Here is a 26,037-nt window from a genome sequence, read left to right on the forward strand (position 1 = left end):
GTGTTATGTTGCACTGATCCAGATAGTTCTCTGTTTCTGAATGATTGTTTATTTGCCTTATTACCATCATCAGAGAGGCATGGGGAGCATGTGTTTGTCCATCGGCACACTTGAATAGATGTAGCAGAAAGGCAGTGACAAGCACATACACTGACTTATTCTCTTATTACAGCTACTAGCCCCTGAAGGGTAGAAAAGATAAAACATGAAAGCACAAAACTAGTTGTGCGTTTACTGTAGAGTTAGGTTTCAGTGTAGCAAATGGGTGTAGTTTTTTTATTTACAGTATGTTTTTCTCCAGTGAAGCTCTACTCTATCTATCTCTACTGTCAAAATTACATCTCTAGAGTCGATCCATTCTTTATAACAGATGGAGATTAGGAATTCTTTTTCCTTTCCCTTGTTTTGAGTACACGTTTCACATTGCATTAACATCACACAAATGCTTGGAATGGTTACAGCTGAATTAGTAATGAAATGCAATACTAGCATCACAGTAAGCTTGCTGCACAGCACAGCTGCAGCTCTGCTTTTATGGAAGACCTTGTAATAAGAAAATATATGACAGTATTCAAAGCATTAAATGATACTGCAGTAGGAGATGTTATCCGAGACTTTAGTGTACCTTTATTAAAACAAATGTTGTTCACTACGTACTGAAACCTTATAAGATATTTAAACACATTATATGGCTGGTTTTAAATCCCACGCTGCCTTAATTGTGTTCTGTTGATCCCTGCAGGACTGGAATCTTTTGGAGACCTTGGATAATGGTTTAACTCACGTATAATTGCATTCTCATTATCTATAGAGGAATATACCCATTGCCTTAATTTAAGTGTATAAGCTGACCTCATCATCTATCTCTACATCTTGCATTGTTATCTTGATTTAGCTTTACTTTCACTTTGCATGCCCTTTAATACATTTTACATGAAATGTATTATCCACAGGTAGGCATTTTCATAATTTTCTCTTAATAAGATGTGAGTTCCCCCATGTAGGTTCCATCTGCCAAAATAGTTTAACATCTGCGTGAGTTCATTGGCAAATACCATTCTCCCCTCACCGCTGTGCCCCCTTTGGCTGCCAAACTTCCTGTCAAATTGGCTCGAAGCAATACTGTAATAGCCACTTTTACACAATTTCCCAATGTAAATCTACAGTTAAAGAAGAGAGAAGACAATTTCTTCTTGGAATTTTCATGTTTTTAATACGTTCCTGGAGGATATCAGATCAGAACTCAAATTTATGCAGTGTAATATACCAAACTGGTTCATTGCAGAGTTCTTTATATGACCACAAAAAGGCACAAAAATCCACTTAAATCAAGAGATTTGAAAAAATAGAACGTTTGCAATATGAGCCCAGTATGCGGTAGATGTTCATGAGAATATGTTGTATATGTACGTTGGAGAAGTGCACCTATGAAGTGTTGCTGTGTGAAAAGCTTTGAGGCAACAACAAAGTGGATGAGATATTGTACAGAGGGGGTCCCAAACAATAAAGGCAGACCTACCTGTCTGGCCTCTCAAAGTGGAACAGATAGAGGGGGTGATACAGGTGATTAAGGGGCTGAGCTATAGCTGGCCAAGTGGGTACCGAGTTTGATTCCTTGTCTGTTATCTTGTATTTATTATAGCCCTAGCAACCCAGTGGAACGCAAAGTTGTTTTTCATTTGCAAATAAACAAAAGAGGAAAAAATGGGTGGACCCTAAGATGTGCCATGGGGGATGCCAGAGTAGGACTTCGAACCCTACTACAACAAATTATGAGATCTGAGTGGGCAGCTCTCTGGGTGGAATAGCGGCATTGTTTGTGGAGAAAGCACTAAGTTTAGTCCTTGCCTTTGTCTGTGGATGAAGGCCTGGCCGATGCATTTTTTCACTGATGTTATTGGTCCATATTAGCTTCACTGTGCAAAAAGTAATTGCAGAAATATGTTTTATAGGAATAAGAATGAAATTAAAATTAAACATTTTTAAATACGTGGTGAACTCCTCAGATGGCCGTATGAAAATATAGTAGAACGCAAGGTCAGGGGTCATGTGAGTCTCAGTTATCTGGTTTGAGTGTCTGAAAGACATCCCCCATAAACCTTCTGACTAGCTGACTGCATAGGCCAGCAGCGACGCTTTTCAGCGAACACATGACGTATTGGAGTAGCTGGAAACTGAGATTGCTTACCTTTGTGTCTTTAATAAGTTATGAACCAGACATTTAGCACGTTTTTACCGGCAGCCGAGTTATCCACAACAAACAAACCAGGGGATTAAAACCGGTAAACAAATGAAGCAGTTTCACGTTCCACTCAAATCAGAAATTCGCTTGCACTCATCTCCAGGTCTCAGCAGCTGGGAGCTGAGATGCCAAACATTTGTCTGGCTTTTTTCTCTGATATTTTAAAAGCCATACTAAAATCTTTCATCCGGTTAAAATGTAAAGTTGAAAACGACCAAGGTGTAAAAAGTGCATGTGGCTTAAAACTAGATAAAAGTCAATTTTGAACTTCTGGCAGGCAACCACAACTCCAACCCATGCTCATGGATATGATGCCATTGACATGCGACCAAATTGTACCATTACAGATTAAAATCACGTATTTCTCTAGGTTTGAGAATCGCTAGAAACATTTGGGATAATGTAAGTACACAACTCAAATAATATATATTACACAGGTCTAGTCATTTTTCGACATTTTAATGTCGACAAATGACATACTATAAATTGTTAGTTGCAGTTCTTCCAAGTCAAAATAGCTCAAGAGTCAAAAAGATGAGATTAAATATTACATTGTTGGTAGATCTGCTAATTGATTAGTACATTTCTATATATAATACCTTAATAAATACCTCCTATAGTCACAGTTTTGTACAATCATTGTTCTTAGCAATTGCCACAGAGAACATCTCAAAGCAATCTGTATAGGTTGCTTGGTTATATCTGACACAGACACAGAATATACATTGTGCAGCTACACTCTACTGTTAATTAGTAAATTCCTTCATTACGTAATTCAGAATTGTTGAAGTTAATTGATGATGCTAATTTTCTCAGAGATTAATTAAGCATGTGTAAACAACTTTGTATCACTGCCAGAAGAGGTGCCAATACAGTTCCCTTGATGTCTTCGCGAATAAATTCAGTGACTAAATCAACTGTAACTGTTTGGTCCGGTCCTAATACAAGATAGGGGCAGTTTTACTTAGATTGCTCAGTAATTTCCATAAGTAAGTAAGTAATATAAACATATATTTCTTTTTTTAACCCTGCTGTATGTGTCCCAAATCACCAATCATACCACGGTTTATCTTTTGAGAGTAAGGAGATATTTCTTTCTAAGATTTCGTTTACAAAGTACAAGAAAACCTCAAAAGAGTCATTGTAGTTTGAAAGGTTTCATAAATCCAGTAGAAAAGTTTACAGCATTCTTAATGGCCACAAGAAAATTCATTTGAGGAGCAGTAAGTGTTTACAAAACTTGATCTGTGTTGATGTTACTGCACTGACGCAACACCTGCTGCTTAGTTATTGTGACCTCTCTTTTGCGCCTGGCTTTTTTCCATGTACCTGCGATGTGAAGAACAATTTAATTATTTATGGATAATGGCTATTGAACAGCACTACTGGTGTGGTACTGTGTTTATTAACTGTGTTGTATTAATAGCCATAGATTACAGCCAGTCAATTCAGCATATATCAAATGCTTAAGTTTGTTTGTATGAAATTATGATTTGTAAATCATAATATTTCAGAAAGGAGGGAAATGGGATCATTCATTTCACCTCATTTGAAGTATGTTTTATTACACGTTATTCATGTTGCTATTTATGTACAAATTCATGTTCTGAATACATAACGGTGACATTCTTTTTGAAATTTGTAGGGGTGTAGATTACTGTTGCATAGATATTTGATGTCACCTTCAAAAGAAGCAATCATTGCTAAGTGTATTTGTAAAACTGCTATGCACTTTGCTGACACAAGCTGGGGAGACCCATATGAGATTGGAGAAAATGGAGAGCTTCTATTTTTTTTTTCCTGAGAGCGATTCTTGGCAAAACAGCAATGGCTTCAGCTTACCACTCGTGCAAAGTGTGCACAGTTTTTTTTTTTAAAATCAACTAGTAGTTGTTATTTACGGGGTAAGTGGAGAAGGAAAGTGTTGGCTATGTAATTTATCTTGGTTTGCCTAATATGAAATTCCAGTTGTGTGAAAGGAAGTCACTGAGGTTAGAGGAACTGACTGTCCCTGAGGCCTTGGCCAGTTAGTTTCGTTATTAAACCACTCTTTACTGATCAGTCCACAGGCAAAAACGTCTTGTTTGTAATGCAACGTTGTATAATGGCCTGCCTGACAGAATGTAATTAGAGAAAGCAGTGCTTTTCTTGGGTTTGCCTGTTAGTTCCACAGGCAGATCCATAGCCAGATCCCCAAAGTCCAGCTCGCTAATGAATCTGCTCCTGCTGGGGCTATTGATGGCCACTGCCTTTCTGGAAGATCATTATTAGAGAATTCCAAAGGACAGCTGAAATAGCATTATGTATGAGCTTATTGCTCAGCATCATCTGTTTTCTGTGTCTGAAAACAATTGCATAAGGCACTTGATTATGTACAATGACTGAATGAAGTGCATTAAGTTAATTTACTCATTAGCATGACAGAGTAATATTTTATATCATGTTATGATTAGAAATTATTTTAATTTAGTGATTTAATTTGCATTGAGCATAATTCTGAACAGTACCACAATGTGCACATCAGTGTGACATGCCAGAGCAGAATAATTCTATTTTTGATGTTGTTGATTGATTGAATTTATTTGATGTTTAAGAATGCACTAATATATAAGTACGATACCATATCTTGTCTATCAGTAGTTACAATCATTGAGGATAAAAACACAATAAAGCCAAATGGCTTATTCCATTGCGGTCCTTCAAAGTAAAACTCATTTGAGTCTTTCTTTAGTATAAACAATGCATTCTTGCTGGAGCCAACATGCTATTTAAATTCAGATAGCCCCATACTACCATTGAAATACAGAGTGATACATTAAATTAAGCTAACCCAGGAGATCTGTTTGATTGTAAAGAGAAACTATAACAATTAGAGCAGGTTTTCTCAGCTTCTCCCAGTCTGTGATGTCATTTTAGGTCTATAATGATCGTGAACCCAGCAATTAGAGTTGTCAGGTTGCCATGTGAATGCATTACTCAATTGTAAGTGTGGAGTAAGCTCCAAATGTATCATACTTAAATATTAATATATTTTAAACACACATTGTGTATTTTCTTCTCAAGCATATCAAACTAATAAAAATAGCCAATATTAGTCAATTATTTTCCTGTAACTGCAACTGTACATGACATCACTCCTCATGGGGCTAAGTCAAGGCTGTGAATATTTTTTGAGCAGGTCAGTGGTACAAGCATCACATTTTCAACACAGTGCTATAGGACTGTGTTCCTTACATGTTTATTTGTGGCTGATGAGTAACTGATATATTATCTGCTCTGAAAGGTGAGAGAGATATCCCTGTATCAGCAGCCACAGCTGAGTAACTTCCCATTCATGTATTGTTGTAGTGTCCCTACCCTAAGGTTGCACTGGAGGCTGGTAAATATTAGTGGGTTTGTTGTACTGATTGTATTGTTTACACAGCAGCCAGATGCTAAAGATAGATAACTAAACAAAGAGGCAGAGTAAGGAAGCACACAACCTAAATTCTACTTGATTCCATGGTATGGGCGCTGAGTGTCTCTCAGATAAGGCCAAACTGTAGAGTAATTGTAGTTGTATAGAATTAAACCTGTGTGTTAATGCCCTGGCTGTCTTTAGTCAAATACAGTTCAGCCTACATTCTGTGTTGAGGTTGCTTGCATATTGCTGTTCATTATGAATCAAGAGTGGCGAGAAAAAAAGAAATGTAGTTCAATTCCAAACAAGTGAGATGTTGATTCGATTTCAGGATACATATTAACTATAGTCATTAGGCCACATCAAGTAATTACATTATTTATGTGAAGAAAATATGAGTGAATTTATATGGAATTTATATTATCAGCCCATGGCACAAGTAAGTCTGACTATTCAGTCAAATGGTAAAATGTCAGTTGAATTGATTTATTTGTCCTAGAAAGTAATGATGCCAATGAAAGGCAATTTCTTATTTGTTCCAGTTCAAAAGCTAAGTTTTTCTTGGATGAAAGTATTACTCACTCACTTTTTGTTGTTTTTTTTTTTTTTCTCCAAATAGCTATAATTATATAGCCAGTTCTAAGCAGTTTGAAAATGAGAAATGATGCGAGTTCAGCAACAAACTTCATTCCTTTACTCGCCAAGAATTGCCCCCAATAGTGGAAAGCAATGCCAATGTTATCTCTTGTTTTTTATCACTTCTTTTCTTCTACTGACCTTAGCATGCTAACCAGCTAGCCCGCTAACCCTTTCCAGCCCGTCTTGTCATTTTCTGATAGCGACTCACTGTAGCCTCACTGTAGCATATTATAACATCTTGTATTATACAATCACCACCACCTGTTCTCGGTAAGAAACCACATTCAGCAGCAGCAGAACTTACAAATAGCTTCTTTAAAGGTGCCCTGTGGAGTATTCTTGTGAACAAAAGTTATGTTTACATTCAGTGTTTCTTATAAAACATCTTCATAAAATATTTGCAAAAAGCCCATTTTTTAAAATCCTACATTGTTTAACCCTGTTTTTTCTGTATGTAACTCAATACTGACAGTGTTCAATATGTCCACAGGTGCTGCAGATGTACCTGCCATTCTGTGGTATTGCGATCTCCAATGCCCAGCTCTTTGCTGCCTCAAGGAAGGAGTATGACAGGAGTCGGGTAAGGGCCACAGACCTAACCAGGATAATAGCCCCCCTAACCCCCCAGCCCCTCATCCCTGGGATCAGCATTACTTCCTCCCCCCTGATGCTGACATTGTGGCTGAGTATTGATCAGCACTTGCTGCCGCTGCAGTGGGGATCACGGAGCAGCATGCAGCCCTGCATGGACATTTTCTCTGGAACTGTAGAGGGGGATGGGCCTGTATCCAGATGAGGGCCTGTTCCATGATCTAAATCTCCTAGGGGATGTTAAGAGATGCACTAATTCATGTCACACATTGATCTGTGATGGAAGAGAACATAATGAGAACACAACTCAGTGAACAGAGAAGAGGAATGAGGAGAGCACCCTTTATACCAAATGTTTTTGATGTGCTCGTGTTTAAAATTGGATCGGCACTGCCTTAGATAAAGGGCCTAATTTACTTTTATTGGGGGAATAATCATGTTATATCATCCTCTTGGTTTATGGTTTAAGGATCATAATAATAATCATGCTATAACAGCTGAGAGAGGCAGAACTTTATTTAAAGGGTCCACATTACTACTTGCTGACATGATTTCTTATTCATTGGGTTTAACAACAGTGTGTGGTTCAGATTGTTGAGAATAATGCCAGTGGTATCTTTTTCTCTTGTTGGTGTTCAGGCACTCTTGGAGGTAGTCAATGACCTATTTGAAGAACAGACTGACCTGGAGAAGATTGTCAGGAAGATCATGCACCGTGCCCAGACGTTGCTGAAGTGCGAGCGCTGCTCTGTACAATTGCTGGAGGACATTGAGTCACCGGTACTGATTTTCTCTCTGCTGTCTGGCAGTGTGTATGTCTATCAGTCTGTACATGTGTGCATGTGTATGTCTGTTCTTTCTGTCTGTCTTAGCTTTTACCAGTAAACACTCCAACAGCTTTTTTAATTTCTTCTGTGTCAAATCTCTCAGGTGGTGAAGTTCACCAAGTCGTTTGAGCTTCTGTCCCCTAAGTGTAGTGCAGACACTGAAAACAGGTATGTATGATGTTTAGTGTTAAAATCCACTCAACAAAAAAAAAACATGTCTTTTCTTTCAGTTTTCTATCTTCTCACACCAGTAACCTTTTCACTAAATAACCACATCTCCACCTTTGATTGCCTCTGGCACGACGCCACCTGTAAATACTGCACATAACCTTCTTGAATCTGTAAAGCTTCCATCAAGGACAAAAAAAAAGAAAAAGGGAAGTATAAAAATTGAATATTCTTTAGTGCTGTGGGAGTAATATGCTGAATCTGAATAGAAGGCATACTGTAGGAGCCCTAATTAATTGGGTTTTGCAGCTTTTCACCACTGCTAGGCATGGCTGAGTGGCGAAAGAGAGGCTTAATATTGTGTGGGATGTTTATGGATGGAAACCAACCCTGAAAGGAAGACAAATTATCCCCAGAGTCCTACACTTGCCATAACTGATGCAGTCAATTCAAGTCAGTAGTGATAGCTGCAACAATAATCCTAACACAAGAAATACCAATAGTGAGAGTCGAGTAGTAATCAAGGGAATGTAAGTTTACTTGACTGGCCAAGAGTTTCTGACTAAACACGCTCCCTTCTGATCTGTGGTTCTGGTGTCACAAATTCTATAAAAAGCCACACAAAGTACAGTATCTCCATGATGACCCTAGTCTTCCTATAGGTTCACATCTGAATAAGAAAAGCTCCTGTGCAAGATTTATGTGTGTAATTAGGTGACTAAATTTGGTGTCAAAAGGCGAGGCGTACTGTAGGTTTTATAATGTGACTTACAATCCCCTGCCGCCCCCATGGGGAGGCTAATGTTGAGCTAGTGTGTCTGTGGCAGCTAAATGACAGACACGACACACAAAAGAGACAGAGGGGATGAAGAGGAAAGAAAGAAAGAAAAAGGAGGTGAGGTATCTTGCCATCTCACTTATGAGGTTTATTCCATGCCTCACTGTGGGTTTCACATCCACACACAGCCGTTATCACTAGATCAAAGGGATTCAAAAGATCTGACATCAGTGTCTCTCCATCTTTAGTATAATGTTGAAAGACAAAATGAGCGATGCTGAACATTTACCTGGTTGTGTTTAAAGATAAAAAGTCAGTGACAGCCCATTGCAATAAATGTGAATGGGAAGCCTGAGCAGGGCTGCAAGTGCTTCTGTGGCAGTGTGTGGGAGCGACTGGCAATGAGCAAGACAATCACACAATTAACTTTCCAGTACTTCATAAGCTGCAGGAGAAGCTTACCGATATCTACTGTATGAGAAGTTCATTAAATGCAAGTCAAAAGAGGCTACACATGGAGAAATAAGAGTGGCCTTTTGCAAGCTTGCAGTTCAGGTGTGAAAGAGAATAAAACATTTTTTTTCTTGAATACAATAAAAGGGCATTTTTTTAGTGAAATGATAACAAAGTTATCAGCTAAAGTGTGTGTTGGTTCCACACTGTTTCTCCTATTCTTTTTCTTTCGTCATCTTTCCCTCTTATTTTCTGACCCTAGTTTCAAAGACAGTATGGAGAAATCATCTTACTCAGACTGGCTGATCAACAACAGTATCGCAGAGCTGGTGGCATCCACAGGACTGCCCGTGAACATTAGCGACGCCTATCAGGATCCTCGCTTTGATGCTGAGGTAATCACAGTAATGCTCCTTTCACATTTGACGTCACAGGGATGTGATTTGAGTAAAATGATGTCATCCAGGTATCATTTATATCTACAAGTAAGATGTCAACACAAGACTTAGTGCTTGGTATTGAAGACGTTTTAAGAGGCCGCTTCAGTTCCACAGGCTGCTGCGGCGCTTTCAACCACTGTGGGATGTTCGCACATTTACGTCACATGCAAGTGAGTGAGGTCAGACAGGGGATTTATTAATTACTGTGAAAAGCAACGTCAGAATGACATTGTAAGTGTACATTTCACTGGGGGGACAGATGGTTTCAAACTGAGGAACATCAATGTCAAACTGTTAACATCCGTCCCTGAGCTGTTTATCAGTTTATGTTGCTGTCTTGACATTACATTCAAGATGGTTTTATAACAATTTGCGCCTTTATTAATTGGACTCTCACATGATGTCGCGTCTGTTTTTAATGATCCACATGTGATCTCATGGAGAGCTCAAACATGTTAAAATGGCCACCAGTCAGTAGAACGGATGAAGCCTCTTGGAAATGTCTTCAAGACCAAACATAAAGTCTTAGTTGCCTTTTGATTTTAAAAATAAATAAATAAACAGCATTAAATCATGTCTTATTGGCATTACATGGTGAGAAATTACATACTACCCAGTTTTGCATTTTGTCAGCTGTTAACTGATCTCCATAGGATGAGGCGACCACAGTGAACGGTGCTGATGCTGCATAGATCTAAACAGAACAGCGGCTAGCACAGCAGTCTGCTCTGCATCCAGCTGCAAGCAGCAAAAGTTTGACATGGTCAACCTTAAGTAGCAGTGGCAGAAACACAGACAATGTGTACTCATTTATGGCACTACCATTAGCCCCTGGCTGGCCAGAAAGGCAACCGGCTGGCGATGTTTTAAAATTGCTTGTTTGTGATGTGGGAAAATTTCTGTTGAGGTTTTCACTTATACTTAAAGCTAAAACCAGAGTATAATGCTGAGCACAGTGCATGGGAATGTGTTTTTTTTTTTTATGAGGATGGATGGTGTCATATCATACTGTATTTGCACCCTCATTCTTTTTAGGCAGACCAGTTCTCGGACTTCCACATCCGCTCTGTGCTTTGTGTTCCTATATGGAACAGCAACCACCAAATCATTGGTAAGTTAACAGTGTTTCCTTTGCCCCTGAACTTATTTGATATATAAATGTAACATTAATCATTTATGACATTTGCACATGTTAAAAAGGAGATAAAATTTTCCATATTGTATGAAGTGAGATTTCCATGTCTTTTTTGATTATAAAGCAGGTCTAGGTTCTATATTAATACTGTGAAAGTATCAAAGTGCTCAGTCCACAGAGAAATGCACACAGCCTGTATTCAGAAACTGAGCTTTAAAATGAGCCGTTCGGACTTCTGTAACTTTGTGATGTCACAACAAAGCAGTCACTGGTCTCAGTCATGCCCCAAGCCCAGCCCACCTGGACCCACCATCCAATCTTGCAGTTTTTGTTTTCTATGAGTGTTTACCTGTAATCTGCTACATTTTTATTCAATCACTCAGAGTCTCAGAGGCTCAGAGCCTCTCTTCTGATTGGCTCACCAACCTGTTGTTGCTAGAGCTCCAGAGAGAAGCCTGAGAGAGAAGATGTAATACTACACTGAAATCGTTTTGGTACTTAAAACCACAAAGATTTTATGGATATCAAAAACTTAAAAAATAAAAACACTGTAAAAGTGTAAAATATGGGACCTTTAAATTTAGAGAGATGCAATATACTATATGGCCAAAAGTATGAGGACAAGTATGCAGCTGCAGGGATTTGCCATTAGTGGTGCTGTCACTGACGTTGGGTGATAAGGACTGGCTCGCAGTCAGCATTTCAGCTCTCATCAAAGGTGTTGGATGTAGCTGAGGTCAGGGCTCTGTGCAGGCCAATCCAGTTCTTCCACACCAAACTGGGACAACCACTTCTCTCTTCACATGGGCACAGGCATGTTGAAACAGTGAAGGACCCTCCTCAAACTGGGATCAAATCATGAAAAACAGCCACAAACCAAAAGAGAGCTGTCCACATACTTTTGGCTACATGTTGTACGTATAATGCAGGTGTACAGTACATATTCAGCACTAACATCATACAGCACTCACATGCACTCATAACGTAGGTTTCTGATTTGTTTTCTTCCATTTATGCTGCATAGTAGACAATAGGGAAGCTTGAGCGTACGTTCAGCTGTGGCTGCATGTGTGTGATTCGATCCGTGCTGCAGCACCACTCTGCACCTGGAGGTTCCCTTCTTCTGACTGTGTGCTTTGTGAATCAGGCCCAGGCCGACACCACACTGACACTCAAAAAAAAAAAAATCATTGATCCCTTGCCTGGTTTTGGTGCTGGATATTGCAAGGAGGAGCAATGACAGCAACTCCACCTGGTCCATTGAGATTTCATGCAGGAAGTCATTAGTCTTATTTGAGTGCAAAGTGGTCAGCATATTTGCTGCAGATGGTTGGTTAAGACCTTTACGTGTGTATGTGTGAGTGTGATGTCCGTGTGTGCTCACATATACATTTTTTTTTGCGTAGGTGTAAGGGCATTTGTCGGGGAGGAGAGAGAGAAGAGGAAGAACAGAAACAGTGAAGGGGCAAAGAAATGTAGTGTGTGTGTGTGTGTGTGTGTTTGTATGTGTGGGAGGCACCTGAGGATCTGGAGTGAAAAACCATTATACAAACAAAGCAGCAGGAGATTAAATTCTCAAGTCAAGGATACATCCACTTAAAAAACAAATGTCGTTGTGTCATCTGCCAAGGTTACATCCAGCTCCTTCAGAATGTAACCACAAGAAATACTGTTGTGACTATATATTCCACAATGATGAGGTTTAATGTCAAATATTAACCGTGAGTAAAATCAACTCGAACGCTTCCTTTTGCAATATGCAGTGAAAATTCACTGTAATAAACGTAGCCGGCACTTCGTGTTGTGTTTTTTTGGGATGATTGATGGTTCAGATACCTAAAACGATTATAAAAAGTGTTGGTTTTGCCAGTCTGATAATTAGACTGAATTACCATTTTGTTTCTGATTCTGTTTGTACTGCTGAAAAAAATTGGAGATGTGGATGGTGATTCAGAGAGAGCCAGACTGCCAAATTTTTTATTCATAATTTCATCACATCACAACTAGGTAACTTTGAAATAAGTAAATGAATTATTTAACTGAATTGCCTTAGGTCAGAAACACTCCACAATAGCAGGATTGTAACTACAGTTTGATAAACGTCTGCTCACCGTTGTGTAATGTGTGGGGTCAGGATTCAGATCTATCCCTTGCTGACAGTTTCAGACCAGCATTATGATCATATTAAACATGTGAATCTGTACATTTAGTTTCAGCTGGTTTGTCTATTGACAGACCTTTGATAGACTCGGGGTGCACCTGGAAGACTGAGTGTAGATGACGGATGATGGATGGATGGACGGATGGATGGATGGATGGATGGATGGATGGTGAGTGAGTGAGAGAAACCTGATCGCAGTGAGCTTCACAGTGATCATAATCTGTAAAAAAAAAAAAAGTTTTTAAAAAGGTTTTAGAAGGTGTTTAGAAGAGGTTTTAGATATGTGAAGCTGAGCAACAATTAAAGGTTTGAGTCTGTGACATTTCCCCCCTTCTTCTCTGGGAAAATGCTCATGCTCAGTGAATGGATTTTTTTTTTTAAATAAAAAGAAAAAAAAGAATCTGTTCTCACTTGGATTGACATCTTATCTCTGGCTTGGCCACTCCAGGACATTAACATTGCTTTTTAAGCCATTCCTGCATAGGTTCTGCTTTGTGTGCAAAATCAGTAGATGGCGCCTGAGAGACAAAAGACACTTTGGGTAAAAGCAATTTGTTGTTCTATAAAAAATAAAAAAGCATGTTAACTGCTTGTCCCATTATGATAAACAGCAACTTTATGAAGATTACTTTGAGCTGAGCCTGGCTGTTTGGTATAATTTAGTATGTACCATCTAAGCAGAATTCGACACCCGGTGAATAAGCTGCATCGTACAGCCACACAACACGGTGGGGTCATCTATGTAAAAGATTATGCTGTAAATTGTTGTCGAATATTGGTTTTTGGTAATTGTTATGATAATGGAAAATAACACTTGTGACAGTGGGAATATGGTGTAGTTAAAGACTATGTGATGGCCGCAGGGCTCTAAGCAGCCATTTCATTTGCTTATGCTTTGGGCCACCTGAGCTACAACTCATCACAAACTACATGCTCATTAGAGAGAGCAGTAATAGATCTGAGACGACCTGGATTTTTAGATCTAATGACACCACAGTGAAAATTGTTCTCAGCTACAGCACTAATCCCTTAACCTCTGTGGATTTCCAGGTACACACTGAAATTAAAATGTCAGTATGGCAGGTTTGTTTGACCTCCCGGAGATATATAAAAATGATAATGTTTTGTGTGATTACCTTTTAGCATAATTTTTCAGTAACAATAAAAGTCATCAATTAAATATTTGTGCCTTATCAACAAAGCCTTTTCTGTTTCTAATTAGATGATGAAAGAAGCCATCTGAACAGAAAATACTGCTCACATAAAAAGGCTTTGCCGCATTGTGGACAATATATACAGTATATATACAATACATATGTCATTTTGTATAACCACGTGTCAGTATAATATATGTGGCATGGTGTTTTCATCGTGTCTACTGACATTTTTAACATAGTTTGACACAACACATACTATTGTAGAATTTCTGCATATACTTATACAGCTTTTTACATGATAGGATGTTGTGTCTCTGCTTAATTTCCATTAATAATGCATTTTAGTCAATGACATGCAGTGTGTGGGTTTGAGCCTCTTTTAATTGGAGGCAGGTTATACGCACTAGAGCCTCGCCAATTTCAAGCTTAAAACTTTACTGATAAATTCCTATTGTATGGATAAACTGGCTTTGTGTAACAGGTGTCGCTCAAGTGCTCAACAGGCTTGACGGGAAACCATTTGATGACGCAGACCAGCGTCTCTTTGAGGTATTACACTTGCACCTATATCTTTTTTACATAAAGTATCCTGCCGGTGCATAGGAAACTGTTGTAGCTGAGTGTTTTTTGCATTTTGCTCATTTCTCAGGCGTTTGTGATCTTCTGTGGACTGGGCATCAACAACACCATCATGTACGACCAGGTGAAGAAGTCTTGGGCTAAGCAATCTGTGGCTTTGGATGTAAGAACACAACGTCTCATTCGATTACCTGCCTCATATCACATTTTGAAAAAAAAAAGAAAAAAGAAAATGAAATTTCTTCCACGTTTTGAACAAGAAATCTTTTTATTTGCTTAAATTTGCAAAAACATTACTATGCAAACTGTAATGCTGCTTGAGGGCATTGACTTCAGTTGACTCTGCGCTGACCATGCTTTCTACTTCAGTTTCCTTTTGTCAATGTTCACTGTGTTTATGTTTCCTTAGGCATACCTTTATTTTCCTTTCCAGTCAACATATGCTTTATGATGAAACGTTTCCCCAGAACTCCGGAAACAATGGCTTCTGCATGGCTAACATAAAACCTCTTCTGACTTATTTGCTTTCAGGGGCCTTTGTGTTCGGCTCCTTTTTTTTTCAGACTCATATTTCCACAAAAATGTACGCATGAAAAAAGTGCTGATCTCTCTTTGTAGATAACCTTCCCACAAAGGTTTTATTGAAAATTAATGAGAAGCAGTGAAAAGCAATCCCTCATCTGCCCTGCAGTATGTAGCCATTCAGCACTACTCAGCCTTTACAGTATGTCCTTAGATTACAATAGGAAGCTTCCAGGTGCATTATAGTAGTTAGCTGTGTTTTAAGATATGAGAAGTGGGGAACAGAGAGATAGAGCAGTTAAAGGAGAGACACAGAATGCACTAATATGTAGATGCATTGCTTCTGGCAGCACTGAATAAACATGAGCGTTTATGATCAAATAAGCAACTGCAGGTCTGTGCGAGGTATTTCTCTCAGGAAATGAAGGGAACATGGCGATGGAATCAGGGCTGACATTTATGCTCTTGTAGACTGTTCCAGAAGTGAGTGTGAACTTCCTCATCTGGAAGATCCACTGAAATGCAGCGATACAAATGTGCAGTATTTTCAGCCGTAGCCACAGTTGTGCTTCTCTTGGAGCTCTTACTGGTTATTTTAATGAGTTGAAAAATACCTTGAGTGACACGATGTCATTATTTTGCAGGTTCTGTCTTACCATGCCACTTGCTCCAAGACTGAAGTTGACAAATTCAAGGTAACAGATATTCACAGTCGCCTTCATTACATTTGTCTCAGTGAACCCATTTGTTTCTCTCAACAGTTACAGTAGTCTGGGGGATTCAGTTTTTTAACTCTGAGCTCAACACAGATATTAAAGTCACAACTCAAGACATTGCTTGTTCTTAAAGCCTTATCCTTTAACAGCAGTAACATTGCCTGTGTAGTCAAAACCTGCTATATCTTATATCCTCTGTGCCATAGACCTACATTTTTAAAAACACATAACTGAGCCACTGGGTGACGTGTTCCTTCATTATCATGAATATGGGAATTGTAGCTTATTTTAAGTCAATTCCACATAAATACAGGAGGAACTCATTAGAGCACCAAATGTGTATTAAAGGTGTATCAGTGTACTACCTGCAGAAGGTCTGGGTCGGAGCTCTCCCAGTTTGGAGAAGCAGGCAGGAGTACCGACAAAGAAACTGATCAATCTACTGCTATGGACGGGCCACCTAAAAAACCAGTATAATAAAGTAATAATCTTTAATATTTTCACTGCTTTATGTTGCAGTCAAAGAGCCCTTTATGACTCAACAGCTGATCTGCGGCACTATACAGTGCGTGGTGTAAGTGCACTTATGTGTAGGAATATGGAAGTTTAACAGTTGAGAAAATCCAGTGTCAAAGGAAAGGGCTGTTTACAGTGGCTGCTTCTCTAAACTGGGAGCGCTCTAACTCAAGTCTACTGCAGGTAATACACTGACTATGGATAAGCTCCTCATACAACCCCCATGTAAAACAACCTGAACCATCACTTTAAGTAGGAATGAATAGGCACACCTACACCTGTAAACTTCATAGGAGCACATGTTGTTTCTGCCATGAAGTATGCTTTGCCTTTAATAACAGACAAATGTCGCTAAAAGGCTCATCGCAACTCTGAATAACTGTGTTCGAAGATACTTTTTCCACAAAGTAGAGGATGATGGATGATATGGAGCCATTTCTTACACCCTAGTGGAATATTCCAACAAGTCCTCATATGGCAAAATAGACCGTTTGTCACTGCCTTCCAAAAGGAACCATGTGATTATTTTCTGATCCGGTCAGGATGGTGTCTCCTGTAGTTTGCAGTATGTATGCACACTGTGTATTACAATTTGTGATTATCAGGTTTGCTCTGGTGGTGCAGATAATTGCCATAATATAATTGTATTGTTCTCCTACTTCAGTAGATATGCTCCTTAATATCTTGGCCTGATATTCAGTTCAATTAAGACATGAGAAAATAACAGTATTAAAGGTGCATTATGATTCTATTAAACCTCCACTTCATAAAAGCAAGACAATAGTGCTCTGATGCCTAAAATGTAACTGTGGTGTACACCAAGGTAAAATCTTTGAAAATTACACCACAGAGTGTTTGTTTTGCTCATGGCCCGTTTAATTAAGATGTTTTTTTTTTTTTTAAAATTAAATAACAATATCTCATTCATTTTAATGGGAAAGAAAAAATCTATGGCAACACAGGGGAGTTATTGGTAGTCTGTCTTCTAGACTCCATTCTCTAGTTCCTCCACAGAAGCGTGGATGCATAAATATGGGCCGAGAATTCCCCAATGAAAATAAACTAATTGTGGTATTTGAAATGGATTACTTCAATCAATAGGCAATCATTCTCAATGCATTATTTATAAAGATGAAAAAATGAAAATATCTACATTTTTAATTGGCATGACACATCTGAAATATAGATATGACCTACTTTCCTGCACTTTCATGTGTAGGATTTTCCCCTGTGGCCATTACCGTGAAGTAGGAACCCTGCTTTCCAATGTGCTTGTGTGATCTTTCAGCCCCCTCATCCAGCATCGTGCTCTGCTCCCTGCCTTTCCCCCACTTTCTTTCGTAACTGCTCTACATATGGAGCCGTAACAGCGGCAAACAAACCTGGTTGACATTTAGTTACCCGGGGCTGTGAATTAAGAGAGAGGAGAATACCTGCCAACCTGACAGGCAAACATTTGTGAGGGAAACACTGGTCTCTGGTGGCTGTCAGACATGAGAGGAAGACAGACAGCATTGTACTGAAACTGTAACACAGTTTGTAAGAGAGCTTCGACTCATTGGAATGAGATGCAGGTTACACTGCATGAAACGGTTGCGTTACAAATGCTGACTCGAGCCAGAAAGGACATATCTCATTAGACCACACTGAAGACAGAAGACATGGATGCTTCAGTATGAATATGGTTAATTGGAATCACACATGTGTTATGTGTTTTTCTTTGTTTAATAATGGAAGAAAAAGCTGTTGATGATCACTGCTGCACAACTATGTTTGTCAATGAGCTCTGAAAGTAAATAACAGTGAAATTCGCCCTCATTAATCTTAGCCGTCTCCGAATGAGTCCTCAGAGTCTTAATTAGCATGTCTCCATATTTCCATGTATCATCTGAAAATGGCAGAGCATCCTCTGACCTCTCCATCCTCCTCTGCTCTCTGAACTCATATTCTCAATTTCTCTTTCACCCTCGATGTATCTATCCGACCATGATGAAAAAGGCTGCTAACATTCCCTTGGTTTGCGAGCTGGGCATCGATAAGCTGTCCTTTGATGATTTCTCTCTGGATGTTGACGCCATGATAACGGCTGCTTTGAGAATGTTTATGGAGTTGGGAATGGTGCAGAAATTCAAGATCGACTATGAGGTTAGACCGCTGACTTTCTTTGTCTATTTCCTTTTGAATACTTGACTGAATTTACCCAGAACCCTGCTCCTTTGATATCCTCACGACAACTGCCGACCCATGTGCTCATCTCTCTCTCTCTCTCTCTCTCTCTCTCTCTCTCTCTCTCTTCCATCTTCCCCTCCAGACACTGTGCAGATGGCTGCTGACTGTCAGAAAAAACTACAGAATGGTCCTCTACCACAACTGGAGACATGCGTTCAACGTCTGCCAGTGCATGTTTGCCATGCTAACGGTAAAGATCATGCTAACTGTAGATCATTAAGTTTTGAGTCAGAGACACTTGCGTCACAGAACTGACAATTTGTAGCAAAGGTTCATACACTTCCATTTGCTCTTGATGGAGCTCTCAAACAATTTCCAAGGATTCTTCTTGCCTTAATGAATAAATCCTAGCGTTAAATCAGCATTACCAAAAGTCTGCCACATGAGGAGGTGGTCAACAACTGTGGGAAGTAACAAGCATGTACTTATGTCCTTAAGTACAATTTAGAGGTACTTGTGCTTTACCTGAGTGTTTTTTTCTTATGCTACAATATATTTCTATGCTACCAAATTTCAGGTGGAAAATTGTACTTTTACACCACATTTACTTGACACCTGACAGCAATACTTACTAGTTACCTTCCAGATTTAAGATTTTACATTAAAAAAAAACACTGAATAATACAATTCATAGTTATGGATCAAACCAGTGGTTCCCAACCCTTACAAAAAAGCAGTGTCTATTGTGGTCACTTAACATTTAACAAGAGGTGTCCACTCTAAACGTCTCAGATTGTTTCAATGAAATAACAGTTTGAGACTCAGAAAGGTGAAACTATCCCATACTTTGCCAAAAGTTCATAAAAGTCTGAAAATTTTTTTTTCTTCTCACATTGTCTCAGGACCCCCTGGTATATAAAGGAGTTAAAACTAGTTCTGCTTCAACCGGCTTTAAAAAGCTGTACCAGATGAACTCGCATCTGCCAAGCAGGTTATGTTTTCACCCATGTCTGTTTGTTGGTTTGTTTGTTTTTTGTCAATTTGTCAGCAGGATTAGACAAAAAGTATGGAACCAATTTGCACCAAACTTTGTTAAGGATGGAGCATGGACCACGGGAGAACCAAATAAAGTTTGGGGCATATCTAGTTAAAGGGGCAGATCCAGGAATTATTTTTTATCGCTTTCCTTAACATTGCAACTGAGGGCATGTTTCAACACTTTTCAGCACAGGCAATTTCTCAGGAAATAATGTATCTATCTTCATGTAAAAAATCAGACATGTATATGGTGTTGAGATGTTTGGCCTTGGCGGAGATATGCACTCTGCAGAGTGCCATTCTAGTTGGTCCTTTTATTCAAATAAAAGAGCTTCATACCTGTTATATCACTGCGGATTGGGGAGGTAGAGGGAGCTGCAGCAACTGGAGTTTCATCAAAGTAAAAGTGAGAAATGTCAGGTGTCAGGTTAGGATGCACAACTTCAGTGCTTATTGATGCCCTGATATTAAGTTAGATAGTTCATGATGCATTCCTGTGTTCAGATTACAGAGAGTTAAATGACGACTCATTGCATTTCTATCTATACAAACAGCCTATTCTGTGCAGAGCCAGAACCAGAGATGTTTGTTTAAATAGAGACCCCAAGAGAGTTACTTCATATAGTTCCAGTACGCCTTCACTTTATCGGGTCCTTGGGGCAACACACTCACACACACTTAACATATACACAGACACACACGAGCTCTTATACAAACAGCACAGTGTAGTTCATTTAATCAAGCACAGCATTAGTGCATGGCGTCCCATCTGAATTGATTATTGGCAGAGGGAAATGAAATAATAGTGTGTAAGCTGTTCTGGGCCCCTCCACACTCCTGCCATGTGTTTTAATGAGAGGCCCGTGCTATCTTTGCCACTATCCTCACAATGACCCATAGTGACTCATTCAGGACATGGCCTCCAGAACCCATTCATCCAAGCAATAAATCTCCCTGTGTGATTGTGTTACTGCAGTCCCACTGGCATTATAGGGAGATACTGTTTTTTAGGATGCTGCTGCTGTTGGAGTGTTTTCCATTTTTATTCAACGTAGCCCTCACAGCGTCATGGAATAAGAGAAGAAGAGATGCAGCGGTGGGGGCGCAGACTGTGTGTTTTGCTTGTTTTCTCATCGGTCTCCTCTCCTCTGTGCCAATCAGACGGCGGGCTTCCAGGAGACTCTGACAGAGGTGGAGATCTTAGCACTTATTGTAGGTTGTGTGTGCCATGACTTGGACCACAGGGGCACCAACAACGCTTTTCAGGCCAAGTAAGTGCAGCACCCCAACACTCTATATCATGCTGACATTTTTGAATGAAACGTATAATGCTCTATTAAGCACTACAGAAACTGTCAAACTTAGCATTTATTCACATCAACTATACTATATTATAAATAATTGACCCCAGGCAACTCTTATGAATGAAAAGGAACAAAAGTTTACTGTCTGATTTTTGGAGTATATTGGAGAGTGTTCACCTATTAAGTTAAAATGAAACAAAACCCCTTGAAAATGATATATAAAAACTTTCAAAATAATATTCAACAAAATGAACATTACCAAAATTAGCAAATCTATTATAGACCTAAAAAATATTAAAAATCTGAATTTACTCATTCAACTATTTACATCCTACCTTATTTATGACTAAATTATCTTAATCTCTCAGTTAACCATTTTAACTAAATTACTTTTAGTTTAATTGATTTACTGAATTATTTTCACCTAACTTTATTAGGAACTAATCCCTCACTTTTACACTGGGGCTAGATAAGCAATTCCCGCTCTCTTTCTCTCTCCGTCCCTGACACAAACATGCTCCCTCCTACACACTGTTTATAGTGTGTTTTCCCAACCGCAGCTGTCTGCAGTAGCAGCCCAGATCAGCAAGTCAAGTGGCAAGTTGTATAAGGCTTATATAAGGGTCTGCTTAACGAAGAGACTGTAAACACTGCTGACTCTGAGCACATTTAGATCAGCAGGTAAAATTGCTATTCAGTTGCTTAAATTTAGCATTCTCTGGTTAAGGTATTATAATAAACTGAATCTGGAACCGAGATTGAAACCAGGTGGAAGACGGACATGACCATTAGCTGAACTCAGAAACATTTCCGTATTTTCATCTGCGAGCTTGAACGAGTCTCTGTTCAACCAAAGTACATCCTGAGATGAGATGGTTCTCTCCAACTGGCTGATTTGTTTTTAGCCCCCAATGAGCATCCATTTAGCTCTTGAAATGTTGTCTCATCACATCGGCTGTCGAAATAGTTGGAGTTTTTGTTTGTTATGTTGAGCTAAATGGTCTGAATTTAGATGACTGTTGACGCGGCTAGAAAATTAGTTTAGGCGGACAAAAGACAAAGGAGGTAATAAAGCTCTTGTAGCCAATAAGGCAGATTTTCACAATGAACACATCTTCTCTGAAACAGAATTTCAGAGCCTTTAGTTTATTGTCTATAGAGATGTATATCGTCTTCATCAGTGGGTGTACTGTAACTGTAATTGAGGATGTATTGGGAAAAATAAACATTTTTTGATTTGGTTCTGTACTCCAGCATATTAGACTTCAAATAGAAATTTCAATGACCATGAGATTTAAATGCAGTTTACCCCCATTGCATATGAAAATTATAGGAATTACATCCTTTTCTTGTACATGTCCCCCAGTTTTAGGTACAAGAAAATAATTGGACAAGTTAACATAAACTTAGATTAAATCATATTTGATATTTGTGGTCATATTATTTGCAATGTTTGTTCCCTGCTAATATTCTGTCAGACCTGTACTGCAGCCATCTTTACTTCGTGATGTTTTCAGGGGTTATTTGCCTTTTTTTTGGTCTTCAGCAAGTTGAACTGAAGTCAGCTGACTGAGTTGGACAATGAAGAATATTTCACTGTTTGGCCCCCCAAAAAAGAAATTTGTTTGTTTAAGATTCATTCTACAAAAAAATGTATGTATTTATGAAAAGGACAACGAGTCCTACAGGGTTCACCCAAGATGTGATGTGAACACAATTTAAACTAAAAGCCAGCACTTTTATCTAATTGTCATTTTTTCATTTTTGTTGGCATACAGAGCTAACACAATGAAAAACATATTACTGTCCTAATGCTGCATGATCATGGTCACTTTAATACTTAAACTAGAACAGAAACTAGATAAAAAACTGAACATTTGAAAAACAAATTAGCACACTAGGCTAGGACTACCACATATGTTCATTATAACTGTATGTTTACTGTGGAAATGACAAATAAAAATAAAATTAACTACACTTACAATTAACCAAAATAAAAACTGAAGGCAGCGCTAAAATATTACAAAAGCTAATGGAATATCCCAAACTTTAAAACCCTGGCCCACATCCCTTACCCTCAGAACACAAGCCGCGGCTCTCGTGAGTATTTTTTCTCCACGTTGAATGACGATCATACTCAATGTTGAACAGCTGAATTTCTTCTGCAGTTTAGGTTATGACTCTCCAGCTTCTTTTATTATTGAGCCATAAGTTGGCGACAGTATGCAGAGTGAATTGGTGAGGGAATTACAACACACTCAACAGCTGACTTTGTTTCTCAGTATGTGCTTAATGCTGATTATGTTATCCCTCTTCTTCATCCTTGTGTGTGTGTGTGTGTGTGTGTGTGTGTGTGTGTGTGTGTGTGTGTCAGGACGGGCTCAGCCCTCGCTCTGCTTTATGGGACCTCTGCTACGCTGGAGCACCACCACTTCAACCATGCTGTTATGATCCTGCAGAGCGAGGTGCACTATGTTCCAATATCTGCTGCAATGCCGTTACCATGAAGGTTCTGCTTATGCCAACCACCGCATGTTGTATTTGTGCAATACATTTCATATTATGATTTCAAATACCATTTACAAACGAGTTCTTAACCCTTCCACTTGAGGAAGTTGTTTACTCTGCTGTGGTTTGTTCTTAAATTAATTTTTTGACAGACTTCCTTTAATAATGATTGCAACAAGTCAATTAAAAAGAAAAAAACAGCAGTGAAACAAATTGTGTGAATAATGGCTCAGGTCCATCAGATGTGTTCTTGACAGCATGCTCAGTACCAGGATCCTGGAACTAGCTCACTTAAATGAAATGCAGTAATATTTAATGTTATTACTAACTGCTGTTCTTTTCCTGCTATTACTAGTCAACATGTCTGGTGGGAGAAACACCTGTTACTCTGCAAGTGGAACGAAATTAAAGTTTTGCAGTTAAAAGGATAGTGTGACAGTTTGGAAAATATACTACTTTGCTTTCTTGCCAAGAGTTAGATAAGTATATTGATACCACTCTGATGTCAGATGGTTAGGTTAGCATAGCTTAGCACAAAGACTGGAAACAGGGGAAACAGTGAGCTAAGTATGTTGAACAACATGTTGAATCAAGGGCCTAGGTTTGCATATAGATGGTAGGAACATATCCCTACCAATATTTTGGGAGGACAGAATTGTCCCTACCAATAACTTGGTGAATTTCTTTGCACTATGTTTGGAGTGAAGTCATGTGGCCTTTCTGTGCGGAGTTTGCATGTTCTCCCTGTGCCTGTGTGGGCCCTCTCCGAGTACTCCTGCAGTCCAAAAACATTATTGGCAACTCTAATGCCTTACTATACTATGACCTTTTTATGTATTATTATACTATGACTATTACTATAATATAAGGTTTTTATGCCTCACTATACTATGACGTTTTTTGAGGTTTTTATGCCTATGATTTCTGTATACTATATATTCTATATACAGTTATATACTATACTATGACTTCTTTAGCGTTACCACGATGCCTTACTTTGTGCCTTACTATACTGAGACAATTTGTGCCTGACTATAATATGATGTTTTATGATGTTTTTATGCTTCACTATAATATGATGTTTTTGAGCTTTTAATGCCTTATTATACTATGACATTTTTCAACTTTTTACTCCTTAGTATGCTGTGAAGTTTTTATGGCTTACTATATTATAATGTTTTTATGACATTTTTATGCTGTACTACTCTATGACAATTATGCCATATTATACTAGGATGTTTTTTTGACATTTTTATGCCTTACCATACCATGACGTTTTTATGACTTACTATACTAGGGCATTTTTTTCCTAATATACTATGATGGTTTTTTCAAGTTTTTATGCCTTACATGACATTTTTTGACGTTTTTTTCACTTGTTTATGCCTTGCTATAGTATGATGTATTTTGAAGTTTTTATGCCTTATTATAACATGACGTTTTTCATGTTTTTATGCCTTTCTATACTATGACTTTTTTTTGCATACAATACTTTGATGTTTTTTGAAGTTTTTATGCCTTACTATACTTTGACTTCTTTGGCTTTGCCATGCTGTGATGTTTTTTAATGCCTGTTGGCAATGTAGTAAAATGGTTAGAAATGTAGCTTTACACTAAGAAGGTTTCTGGTTTGAATCCCAGCTTGGGGCCTGTCTGTGTGGAGTTTACATGTTCACCCTGCGATATGGACAATATGACATTTTATGCCTCACTATACTATGACGCTCTTAGATGTTTTTATGCATTGGTATACTATGAAATTCTTATACCTTATTGTACCATGACATATTTGGACATTTTTAAGCCTTAATATATGATGACATTTTTTCATTTTTTATGCCTCACTATACTGTGATGTTTTTGGACCTTTTTATATATTATATATGTTTTATCACATGGTCATACCTTACTATAGTATGATGTATTTTGAAGTTTGTATGCCTTATTATAACATGATGTTTTTCATGTTTTAATGGCTTGCTATACTATGATGTTTTTCAACATTTTTACGTCTTACTATACTATGACATTTTTAAAAAGTTTTTGTGCATTACTACACTATGACTTTTTTTGGACGTTTTTATGCCTTAATATACTATGAGATTTTTTTCACTTTTTTATGCCTTACTATGATATGACACTTTATGCCTTACTATACTATGTCGTTTCTTGACATTTTTATACCTTACTATACTATGACATTTTTTGACATTTTTATGCCTGAATTTACGTTTATGTTTTTTCACGTTTTTATGCCGTACTATAATATGACACTTTATGCCTTACTATACTATGACGCTTTTTTGACATTTTTATGCTTTACTTTACTTTTATGTTTTTATCACTTTTTTATGCCTTACTATAATATGACACTTTATGCCTTACTATAATATGTTGTTTCTTGACATTTTTATACCTTACTATACTATGACTTTTTTTTTGACATTTTTATGCCTTATTATAACATGACGTTTTTCATGTTTTTATGCCTTTCTATACTATGACTTTTTTTTGCATACAATACTTTGTTGTTTTTTGAAGTTTTTATGCCTTACTATACTTTGACTTCTTTGGCTTTGCCATGCTGTGATGTTTTTTAATGCCTTGCTACATTATGACTTTGTATGCCTTATTATAACATGATGTTTTTCATGTTTTAATGGCTTACTATACTATGATGTTTTTCAACATTTT

General features: G+C 38.2%; 1 protein-coding gene across 1 annotated transcript in view; it reads left to right on the forward strand.

The window, feature by feature from the left end:
- The window catches only part of pde11a (phosphodiesterase 11a), a 75,826-nt gene that overhangs the window by 4,478 nt on the left and 45,311 nt on the right, over nt 1–26,037 (forward strand). The window contains exons 3-14 of the mRNA XM_056388848.1: nt 6,772–6,861; nt 7,512–7,652; nt 7,803–7,867; nt 9,361–9,493; nt 10,574–10,649; nt 14,473–14,540; nt 14,641–14,733; nt 15,737–15,787; nt 18,323–18,469; nt 18,636–18,743; nt 20,693–20,802; nt 23,210–23,300. Of these exons, the coding sequence (XP_056244823.1) occupies nt 6,772–6,861; nt 7,512–7,652; nt 7,803–7,867; nt 9,361–9,493; nt 10,574–10,649; nt 14,473–14,540; nt 14,641–14,733; nt 15,737–15,787; nt 18,323–18,469; nt 18,636–18,743; nt 20,693–20,802; nt 23,210–23,300 (1,173 nt within the window). The remainder of the gene's footprint in view (nt 1–6,771; nt 6,862–7,511; nt 7,653–7,802; nt 7,868–9,360; nt 9,494–10,573; nt 10,650–14,472; nt 14,541–14,640; nt 14,734–15,736; nt 15,788–18,322; nt 18,470–18,635; nt 18,744–20,692; nt 20,803–23,209; nt 23,301–26,037) is intronic.

The sequence above is a fragment of the Seriola aureovittata genome, chromosome 11, assembly GCF_021018895.1.
Source record: "Seriola aureovittata isolate HTS-2021-v1 ecotype China chromosome 11, ASM2101889v1, whole genome shotgun sequence".
NCBI classification, from domain to species: domain Eukaryota; kingdom Metazoa; phylum Chordata; class Actinopteri; order Carangiformes; family Carangidae; genus Seriola; species Seriola aureovittata.